The 11,998-nt window shown below is 35.2% G+C and overlaps 1 protein-coding gene across 1 annotated transcript; it reads right to left on the bottom strand.

Annotated features, from left to right (window-relative positions):
* Positions 1-281: 281 nt before the first annotated feature.
* LOC107670764 (SPARC-like protein 1) lies at positions 282-8,138 on the bottom strand. Its single transcript, XM_016463523.1, has 11 exons — positions 7,987-8,138; positions 7,125-7,180; positions 5,756-5,818; positions 4,234-5,211; positions 3,224-3,326; positions 2,796-2,917; positions 2,313-2,433; positions 1,829-1,965; positions 1,447-1,595; positions 628-776; positions 282-465 (listed from the first exon to the last, which is right to left on the bottom strand). The coding sequence occupies exons 2-11, from the start codon at positions 7,176-7,178 to the stop codon at positions 437-439; spliced, it is 1,905 nt and encodes a 634-aa protein (XP_016319009.1). The 5' UTR covers positions 7,179-7,180; positions 7,987-8,138; the 3' UTR covers positions 282-436.
* Positions 8,139-11,998: the final 3,860 nt, after the last annotated feature.

Raw genomic sequence — 11,998 nt, 5'->3', positions numbered from 1 at the left:
AGCCATTAATATAATTTGTAATAAATAAGTAGGCTAATTATTTGACAACAAACACATAAGAATGACTTTTTTTTCATAATCTGAAAACATTTCCAACATCTTTATAAAATCTATTTTATTTAGTTTATATTCACTGTGTAAACCTTTCCCCTGGAATGCATACAATGCAACTAAAACTACATATTTTAATATGTACTACATATCTAACTAAATTATTAACTATAGTTCATTTGATTTTTTTATATCCTATGCTACACACATAATGCATCAAAAAAAAAAAGTTTTTTAGACATTCTGGTCCATCAAGATCTACAAATACAAAACAGTACAATTTCACTGAACAGACCTCCAATGTTATATCTGCCTTATTTAATTAAAAAAAGACAACCTTTGCTTCTATTAGCTCAGATATGCTTGTTTAGGCATTCACTCTTGCTCAGAACAGCAGATTGGCATCCATATCCTCTGTAGGAATGAAAATATGAGAAAAAAAAGTTGAAAAACCTGGTTTGTTTTTAAAGTTTTTGATTTATTTAAAACGTGCATAAATAATGCATTTAAAGTGAATGAATAATAAATTAAAATCACTTTGAGCTGTTTAAGACGAGGCCTTCAAAATAGTCTTACCTTCCTTAATGCCAAAGCAGCTGCACCACTCCTTGAAGGAGACCAATTTGTCCTTGTCAGCATCACACTTTTGGAAAAAGACTGAGGTGCAATGCTCCATTGGAACTAGGGGAACGCGCAGTGGAGCCAGCTCAGAGTGAGAAAGAAACCTGCAACAGCACAATCAGAAAAAAACAACACAATTTGTCTAAAAATTAATTAACAGAAGAAAGAAAATCTTATGAGCATATTTCATGTCCACTCCATTTTAAAGACCAACACTAGATTCTTAAAGCTACTATATGACATTTTCTCACATCTCAGTTTAATGCAGAGAGACATTTATAAGTAAATCATTCGTATAGGCAGATTTCCCCCACACTGCAGCTTTAAAGCCTCTGTCTGACCACTGACGTTGTGGAGGATATTGGCACCAAGTCTGTCTTTTTCTGGAAATGTCCCTCAACCACATCCTCACACCGGCTAAAAATATTACTAAACCTCCTGTATGAGTAAGTCAGAGTTAGAATAGTTTCTGCTTCAGATGTCTTGCCCACGAATTGCCCATTCGTGACCAATCACGTATGCACATACTGTAGAGCTCCAAACTGCAGAGAATTTCCCAAAATCGCTATGTTCTCATCTAATTGGGCAGCTTTAAGCAAGTTTCAGGAATCAGGGATCAGAGATATTTTAATCAGTCTTTTGGTCAAAACTCTGGCTGCAAGACAAAAGTTAGAAGGAAATTTTACTTCATTTACAGAGATATTTGGGATTTCTCCTTTCTGATCAACTAAAGAATATTGCAAGGAGAAGTCTATACAAACACACAGCCCTCACTTGTCTGAAGGATGCTGGTCCATCTGTGCAAACTGCCAGTGCACTGGATAGATGTACATGTTGTAGTTCTTCTCAAAGTCCTGCTGTAGAATCTCAACAGGGTGATCGCCTGCATGAAGACATCTCTCACTCTCAAAGATCTTCTGAACCTGTTGAGCAGAGCATTCGTCATCTGTGATGAATTCATATTTGGTGGTTTAGATACAATCAAGGGCTAGTAGTACATCAACACTGTGTATTTTACTGTCAAAAGTTGGAGAGCTGAATAGAATTCGTCTCCCGTTTATTGTTTTAAACATACTATTGGTCTCTTTGGGAGACATGTGGTATCTAGATGAAAAACTATCTGTCCAGTTTTGATAGACCATTTTGATAGACATACCCTGATACTTTGTTTAGCTGTGAGAAAGCCAGGAGACATGGATTCATGTTCATATAACTGCAAAAGCACGTTCTTCAGCCAATCTCGCATACGCAGAGGGAACTGCACCAGCTCCGACTCTGGACATGGAAGGATAACTACCAGACAAAACATGCAAAATAAACATTAGGAGAAATAAAAATAGACAAAAGTCAAAGAATTGTAGTTATACATTAAGAGTATGGTACTATGAAATTATGTCATTTAAATTAAGTGGTAATATTGATTTTAGTTGAGTTTAGATTTGACACTTTACATTGAAGTGTCTGAATTGTCACTGCAGACTTCATCGTGGTAAATCTGAGTGCAGTTTCTGAGACATTGTTAAGAAATCTTCAGATAATCTACACAAGTAAATCTTTAAATCTATATTTACACCTAAATTGTCACCAAATTTTGCCTCTCAGGTGCAAACAATAAAAACAAGCATATCAGTATTCCTTACATTTGCAGGATCCAGTGTAATCCAGGTGAAGTCTGTGGCCTATCTTGGTCCCCTCAAGGCCACACTTGGTGGCAAAAAGCTGACAGGATGTGTCATATGTCTTATTGTCAGTTCCGCATACCTACAATGAAAATGTCCCAATGACAACAGCATATTACTAGCAAATGTTATTATTATACTTTTTTCTTCAATCAGTGTGTTAATTATAGGTTTAATCTGTAATGGAATTTGTAACTATTCACTCTCAGAACGTACAAAACTGTCACTGGGGCAGTGTCCTTTCAAAAGGTACTAATATGTACTTTTAAAGTACTAATATGCAACTTTAAGATACTAATATGTACAATTTAGGGGTAAATGAGTATGTACTTTCAAGCTTTTGTACCTTTTGTAACCTTTTTTTCTGGAGAGTGTACGTTTGGAAGTTAAAGCAGTTTTACTGTAATCAGCTGAATGCAAATTAAACTAATTACGTATACGTACATGCTCAAAATCATTTACACTGGTAGGACATTCTGACGGCTCCTGACACACACAGACGGGTTTGTTCTCATCATTCATTTTGCATGTCTTTCCTCTTTTACAGCGAAAGTTCTCGCAGGGGTCTGGATAAAATGATGAAAGAATGTGTAAATATCTTGTCAAATACTGTATCCTCAAATCAAGCATCCACTGCTGCTTTAAAAGGCTCTCAGAGAGACATCTAATAAAGGTTAAATATAACAACCCTGTAAAAAATGCCAGCATTCCTTTGCCTCTGTTGGTTTGGATAGAGTGTAAAGCAGGGGCTAAGGCTCTCATTGACTTCTTAAGCCAGGGCGGTTTAACAGTCTATGCTAAAGAAAAACTCTGCTCAGCAGATTTCTAATAAGAATTCGGGGCTATGGAGACAATGTTGAAACAACACTCACCATCTGACGACCCCTGTCCACTGGGCCGATGGGTGGGTCGAATGTCAGGGTAAAGCTCCATAGCGGCCCTGATCTGTACAGGATTCATCCCCACCAAGCGAGACTGTAAAGAGGCACAACCAACACATTTAAACATTTCAAAGACTTTGGAGGAATATACTAAAAATATGTGGCCTAATTCAAATACTTTAAACTAGCACACCTGCTTAAACTATCCATGATTTTTCAAATAAGAATTTTTAAATAAGCTTTTTCTTATGTAAGACGTCCTATTCATTAACTAGACATAGACAGCAACGCAACTGTAATGTTCCCAGGTCCAAAAACGTAGTAAGGACATCGGTAAAAAAGTCCATGTGACAGTCGCAAAACTGAAGTTGAGCCACTGATATCACATGGACTGTTTTACCAATGTCCTTACTACGTTTCTGGAACTGGGAACATTACAGTTGCGTTGCTGTCTATGCAGGGTCTGAGAGCTCTCACATTTCATCAAAAATATCTTAATTCGTGTTCCGAAGATGAACGAAGTTCTGACGGGTTTGGAATGCCATGAGGGTGAGTAATTAATGACAGATTTTCATTTTGGGGTGAACTAACCCTTTAACCTTTCCGTGACACTGATATTTACCTTGAGAAATGTCGCGATAGACAAAGAACCAACATAAAATTTCAGAGAAATATGGACATGCTTTTAGCACTAATCAGTGAACATTTTACTTCAGAATTGCTGGCTTTTGTGTTTGAGCCGCAATTAGCATAAAAAGATCAATAATTTTGTTTGCACTGTGTGTAAATAACCTACATATGGTGCTAATAGCATGTAGTTAAACTGTTTGCGGTGGTTAGTGAATTTAGCCTCTACTTCTTTACAAAGTATTAATCTACTAAAAGCACATGTGTAGGCTATATACTGTACTAGCATGTATTGTGAAAAGTCCTGTTGTGTGTTCATCTAGAAAATGCTCATCTACTTTAAGATAACAATGTATGTGTGATGCATTTTGTACCCATTTCCCATTCTTCTTTCTGGTTTTAGGTTCTGTATTTTCAGTGGGCTCCTCCAGTTTTTCTGGGTCTTTCCTATGGTTATGTTCTTCAGTTGCTTCCATTGTACTGGCTCGGTCACTCTGCATCTTCCGCAGCTGCTGGTTGTTTCGCTGCTTCTTGGGTTTGCTCTTTCCATGGCTGTTACCTTCATTTTTCTGCTTTTTCTTCTCCTTCTTTGTCTTCTTGCCACTAGAAAGAATAGCATCCTCAGATGCAGTGCTGTTCTTCTCATCCTGTTGATCACTCTTCTCTTGTTCACTGTCATTCTCAGAGTCTTGTAAAGGCTCATCTTGGGTTTGTTCTGCTGGCACATCCTGTTCTTCTGCAATGTCCTCAGAGTCAGTGTTGGATTGCTGAGAATCATAGTCCACTGTGACTGTGGGAATCACGTCTTCAGCTGTTTCCTCCATCTCTTTTTCCTTAGTGTTGATGGTTGAAGCTTTGACCTCCTCCAGCTTGCTGGGTAGTGGCTGTGAAGCCTCACGGTCAGCTGCATAGTCCAAATCAGTTGGGATCTCTGACTCAGTACTGCTGTCGGTCTCATTTGCATCCTCTACCTTGTTCTCACCTTCTCTTTTTTCAGTTCCATCTTCATTCTTCATTGTAGATTTTCCATCTTTCTTTCCCTCCTCCTCCATCTCCTTCATTTCTTTGTCTTTTTTTGAACTATCATCATCTTCATCCTCCTCCACAGGTTCATCTACGTCCTCGGGGACCTGTAGGAGTTGAGACAGTGCCTCCTCACTCAGGAGCAAAGGTGTATTCTTCTCACCTTCCTCTGAGCCTTCAAGCTCTTCTGCCCCTGCTTGCTTCATCTCCACACGGCTCTCATTCTCCTCACTCTTGTCCTCATCCTCTGGGTCCTGTGTGCTGGACTCAAAAGGCAGAAATGTGGGCAGAACTCCATCGTTACGGTCATGACGCTTCACTGACTCTGGCTTAAAAAAATGAAAAAAGTAAAATAATAATAATTATTATTATTATTTTAGGAAGATTTTTAATTTTGTTTTTAAAAAGCCTACATTTAAGCAACATATAACTGACTGACAAGTTTCAAGCAAGCAAATGATATATCCTGTATTAATTTATAAAACAACAAAAAAAATTGAAATATTTTGATTGAATTAGTGTTCTTTAACAAATCAGTTGAGTGAATAATTCAATGACTCTCTCAAACAGACGTCAGTTGTTTGTTTCTGAATTAATCAAATATTTTGAACAATCTTTTTTTATATTTTCTATATAATATAATAATAATAATATAATTTTTTTTAACATTTAAAATGTATAATTGTATATCATTTATAAATATATTAAAATATACTGTAGGCACATCGCTGAAAAATTATATATTTTTTAACATGTAAAATGCATAATTGTATATAATTTATAAATATATTAAAATATTGTCACATGGCTGAAAAAAATGTCTTGAAAACTATCTATCTAACTTCGAGTAAATGTAATCTTTTTAAGGATTACCTGCTCTTTTGGAGTCGGGTTGTGTTTGAAATGCTGAGTTTTTCCATGATGCTTACTTTGTACCTAAAAAATAGATAGATAGATAGATAGATAGATAGATAGATAGATAGATAGATAGATAAGATATATAGATAGGTAGATAGATATCTCACCAGGTAGCAATAAGTAGGACAGTATAATACCATGGTGAAGTTTCTTTATGAAAATGTTCATTTTTCAGCATAGACTTTGCATAGATGTGGCACACATGCACACATTATTGCGCACGATGTTCACCGCTTTATTTACAGAACAAACTGTATTTACCCAGACAACAGATAGATAGATGATGGATGGATGGATGGATGGATGGATGGATGGATGGATAGAAAGATAGATGATGGAGAGATGATGGATGGATGGATGGATGATGGATGGATAGATAGATAGATAGATAGATAGATAGATAGATAGATAGATAGATAGATAAGATATATAGATAGGTAGATAGATATCTCACCAGGTAGCAATAAGTAGGACAGTATAATACCATGGTGAAGTTTCTTTATGAAAATGTTCATTTTTCAGCATAGACTTTGCATAGATGTGGCACACATGCACACATTATTGCGCACGATGTTCACCGCTTTATTTACAGAACAAACTGTATTTACCCAGACAACAATCTTGTTTCAGCTGCACGACTCATACAAACTCATACCAACATGAAATTACATTGCTGTTTATGTAATCCTTCATACTCAATTGTTTGAGACTGTCTATGGCTAACCACTCTGTTGTAATTTCCTGGAGGAATGCAGATATTTTGCCAGTGAAGTATTGTCATTCTATTTCCTGATAAGTAACTAATGTTGAGAGTCCATTTACATTACATTCTCCAAGCTGAACTGAAAAACATGCCTTTGTCTTATGATTTAAACGAGGCATTTTGTCATTTTAAATCTACACAATTATCCTTTCACCAACCATGGGACTGTGGGATTGATTTACTGCCCAGCAGAACTCCATTTAAGAGTTAGTCTACTCCCATTCAAATCCCAAGAGTAAGGCAATGGAATAATATATAGCCATGTTTGTGATTAGCTATGTCAAACCCTCTCTGTTGGCCCGGGTCATATATTACTACAGATTTCATTACAGCTTACAATGTTCCCGCTGATTTATCTGCACACTTGATAACATTTGATTGACTCTCTAAAAGCTCCTTGTCTCAAATTCCCAGCATGCATATTTCTTACTGCTTGCGTTTTGAACGTTGTTCTTCTTGGAAACGTCTTTTGGGTTGGTGTCTGATTCCATTTGGTTCTTTGACCTTTGAACATGATTGTGGGCTTATAAAAATATTAAAGTATTTGGAGATTTTACTTACATATGCAGCCAGTGCTGAGACCAAAAAGCAGAAGAGAAGCAGGTCTTTCTTCATCTCTAGAAATTAAAAAAAAATTAAAAAATCAACAATAATTTGTATGGATGTCAGCAGAGTCCTGTGTCCTATCTTAAAACTGCCTGAAAAACTTGAAGTGACATGATGTGCCCATTCTCTATTCTTTCTATCTAAGAATTCTGCTGTTCTGCCCTCTGGGCCGTTCTCACACAGGGTTCAGAGTTCTCCATCTTTATGCCGGACGTACTCTTGCTATGAAACCCAGCATAAATCAGCCGCCTCAGTTGTCGTGGTAACAGGGCCCAGGAGATGAGCCCCACTCAAAAGTCACATTCAAAGTCCGGAGGGGCAAAGCAAACATCAGAAGCTACTAGACTGGAAAAAGAGTCGACTAAGTACACAAGCTTTTTGCTTCCTGCACAGAGACAATGTGCCCATTATTGGCCATGTTGATGTGGACAATGACTGGGGTGCAATGGCATGAAGATACTGCATGCCAAAAGATGATATATAACTTTTCATTATTAAATTATTTTATGTTTTCTTTTTGTTTTAAAAACGCACAGTAAATTTACTTAAATTTCACAGTGCATATTTTAATTCCTGATTATTTATTATGTAAAACTTTGTACTTTCAGAAAACAAACATAGAATAAACAGATTCAACTTGTGCTAGAAGAATCTCCAGCAATTAAAAACTGCAAATAAATGAAAATATACATTGTTATTGATACACCAACATGATACGCATCATCATTTTTTTGCATTATCTTTTATTTCATTTCACCTTATTATTCCAGAAGTGATCATTTAATTAATTCACTATAAATTGAAATTTGAGACTTACCTGAGCTGTGATGTTGCCGATAAAAGGGGAGGAATTTCGAGTCACAGAGAGTCACGGAGAGGCAGTCAGTCAAAGTGCCTCTCACTCCTTTCTGCCTCCCTCTCAGCACTGTACATCAGATGCCCTTCATCTGCACCCAGACATTCAAAGAGACACAACTAACTGAAGCTTCGGTGGGGGGTGGGGAGAAGAACAGAGCAATGGAGAGTCACTCCAAAGCACACCGTAACAATTTAACCTTACTCAAACATTAAAAATGTGTTTAATGTTTCCAGTGTATTAGCATTTTTGGATTCAAATTATTTAACATTTTATTTGAACAAACTAATTATGTTTTCTAAAGAAAAAAAAAAAACTTTAATCCATCTATGTGGAAAACAAAGAGACCTCCTGGTGCTCGGTAGGTTTTCAGATCTTGAAGCTATGAGCAGCCCTGGACAGTGAATTTTGACATTCAAAGCTAAAAGCAGATATTAAAAGCCACCTGTAGATGGCGCCCAATGTTTTTGCAGACCTACAATCTTTGCCAACTGGCTGCCACCAGAGTATTTTATTAACTGTGCATCTATTTTGGTATCAGAATATCAGTTTGTTTGGGTTTGTTTAAATAAAACTTCTATCTATCTATCCATCTGTCTATCTATCAGTCTATACATACACACACACACACACACACACACACACACACACACACCCTCCTGGTGCTCGGTAGGTTTTCAGATCTTGAAGCTATGAGCAGCCCTGGACAGTGAATTTTGACATTCAAAGCTAAAAGCAGATATTAAAAGCCACCTGTAGATGGCGCCCAATGTTTTTGCAGACCTACAATCTTTGCCAACTGGCTGCCACCAGAGTATTTTATTAACTGTGCATCTATTTTGGTATCAGAATATCAGTTTGTTTGGGTTTGTTTAAATAAAACTTCTATCTATCTATCCATCTGTCTATCTATCGGTCTATACATACACACACACACACACACACATACATAAATATATATATTATAATTAGATTTTTTTATTTTATATATGCATACACTGCCGTTCAAAAGTTTGGGATCAGTAAGATTTTAATGTTTTTTAATGGAGTCTCTTGTCCTCATCAAGGCTGTATTTATTTGATCAAAAATACAGGGGAAAAAACTGTAATATTGTGAGATATTATTTCAATTTCTAATATTGGTTTTCTGTTTTAATATACTTAAAAATGTAATTTATTTCTGTGATCAAAGCTGAATTTTCAGCATCATTACTCCAGTCTTCAGTGTCACATGATCCTTCAGAAATCATACTAATATGCTGATTTATTATCAGTGTTGGAAACAGTTGTGCTGCTTCATGTATTTTTTGTTGTTGTTTTTTCTCGGTGAAACAGTGATACTTTTTTTCTGGATTCTTTTATAAATAACAATTTAAAGAACAGCATTTATTTAAAATTAAAATCTTTTCTAGCAATATGAGTCTTTACCATCACTTTTTATCCATTTAACACATCCTTGCTGAATAAAAGCATTCATTACATTCAAAAAAATAAAGAAAAAAATGTACTGACTCTAAACTTTTGAACGGTAGTGTATTGTAACACAATAATTCCATTTAGAATAAATGTTGTTTTTTTATTATTATTATTTTATATTCATAAAATAATCTTGAAAAAAGTATCACAGGTTCCAAAAAAACATGAAGCAGCACAACTGTTTCCAACACTGATAATAAATCAGCATTGATTTCTGAAGGATCATGTGACACTCAGGGATGGGCAGTATTTCAGATACATGTATTTTCAAATGATTAAGTAGTTAGAAACTAGTTGCTATGAATACAGGTGCCATCAGTTGTCTACTTATGAATGACTTGTTTGTCACTGAGACAGTGCTGCTGATGCAAAGTAGGCCCTTTGTTACCAAACACCATGTAACTAAATTAGGATACAATTATGAGTCATTCGCAAACTGTTAAACATTAAACTGTTGGTTACTTTAAAACTAACCTTCATCTGGGAAATCACAGGGATATGTGAATATTTGATCTGTTTACTGGTTGCATATGTCAGATTTATTGCATGACTCGGGCAGAGAAAAGCTGTTGCTATCAAACACTGTTCACAAACATCAGTGTATTGGTGAAGAGATAGATCAAATAGGCCAATTGATGGAAGGTTTGTGAAGAAATGTCATGCTCCCTTGTAAAAGTATTTTTTAGTATTTTTAAAATACAAAAATACAGTAATTTATTTTGATACTTGGTGTGGCTGCTGTATTTTGTAGTTTGTTTTGATACACTTAAAATGAAGGTATTTGGTATTTTATTTTAAAATACATTTTGATGTATCTTTGCCCATCAGACACTGAATACTGGAGTAATGATGCTGAAAATTCAGCTTTGATCACAGGAATAAATTATATTTTAAAATATATTAAAACAAACTATTATTTTAAATTGCAATAATATTTCACAAAATAACAGGGTTTTTTTCTGTATTTTTGATCAAATAAATACAGCCTTGATGAGCACAATAATCTTCGGTAAAAAATACAAAAAAAAACAACTTTTGAACGGTAGTGTATATCTTTAGAATTTGCAACAAATAAACATCTTAAAACATTTAAAAGATAGGAAAACAACACTGCACCTTAGAAAACACCTTTGAATTTTCTTAAGTTTTTACTTTAACAATATCAACATTAACTACTACTACTACTAATAATAATAATTCTCTGTTTCATTATTTTGAGCTCTTGAATATTACAGCTCTAGAATATTAATATAATAATAATAATAATTACTACTATCACTTCTACTAGTAATAAAAATATTTCTCCGTTTCTTTGTTTTGAACTGTTGAATAAAATAAGAATAACAACTACTACTACTACTACTAATAATAATAATAATAATATTTCTCCTGGTTTCTTTGTTTTGAGCTCTTGAATATTAGACCCTGTCACTCTCATCTTTCTCACAGCTACCCTTTCCATAGCCACCTTTTATCAGGAAATCTAATTATAACTGCAAGCAAATTCCACTCAAATTGCAAGAGATGAATATTCACTAGTGAACCACTATGCATTGTTTTACATTTCCTCTAAGCTATTATCAGTAAACATCTCGGTGCGCTGCTATATGTGGGTTTTCGGGTACACTGCAATGATTATGAGTATGATTGTCAGGAATGTTTGTAAAATGGAAATATTCCACTCTTCACCAACACACACATACAGACACAAAAGAAAAAAACAGTAGCACTCCAAATATGGAACTCCAGGAAGTGGACCAAAAAAACAAACAAAAAAAACACTGTGCAGGGACAAGTTTATATATAGGAATATTTATATAAGCAAGCTATCATAACAAAAAAAAAAATAAGCCATTTGTCGTTTTCAACATTTTGTATCCATAATAAACATATAGAATTTAAGTAAGGTATATACAGTGTCTATGGAAAATAATAAAAAATGCTCTGTGTTGGAATGCTCTCATTATGGACTTCCTGTCCCAGTGTGGGATCAGACAGTACTCTTACTCAGTATTTAGAGGCCACACACCCTATAGTTTAGCATCTTAAAATAGACACGTACAGGAGAGGAAGTTTGGGTGAGCGCACACTGTAGTGTGTCATTGCATTATGTAAACATTCTTACTGTGGCACTCTCATTTTCTTGTATATTCCAGCTCCAGTTAATGTGCCCCCAAAATAATCTGAGTGTTGGCGAGCAGGAAGTGATGCTGTTACCTTAATGAAGAGTCAGCCTGTTAAATAGCGCTTTCTCTAGACATACCATTAAATTCAGTCTTTAGCTTTAGCTATACACACTCTCAGTAAAGTACTCTCGTTCATTTACTCTTCTGCTTCTTGGACTTTGCATTCGGACTAAGAGAAGAGAAAGGTAAGGTCTCCATACCTACCCAATGCATTATTTTTAAGCAGAAACATTTAAAGAGATATTAAAACCTAATAAATTATATATGGATTTTTATTCTTCAGATTTTATATTTCAGAATAAAACCTGCCA

The sequence above is a fragment of the Sinocyclocheilus anshuiensis genome, unplaced genomic scaffold (genome assembly GCF_001515605.1).
Source record: "Sinocyclocheilus anshuiensis isolate Anshui unplaced genomic scaffold, SAMN03320099.WGS_v1.1 scaffold145, whole genome shotgun sequence".
NCBI lineage: Eukaryota > Metazoa > Chordata > Actinopteri > Cypriniformes > Cyprinidae > Sinocyclocheilus > Sinocyclocheilus anshuiensis.
This window is presented reverse-complemented; position numbering and strand designations above follow the sequence as displayed.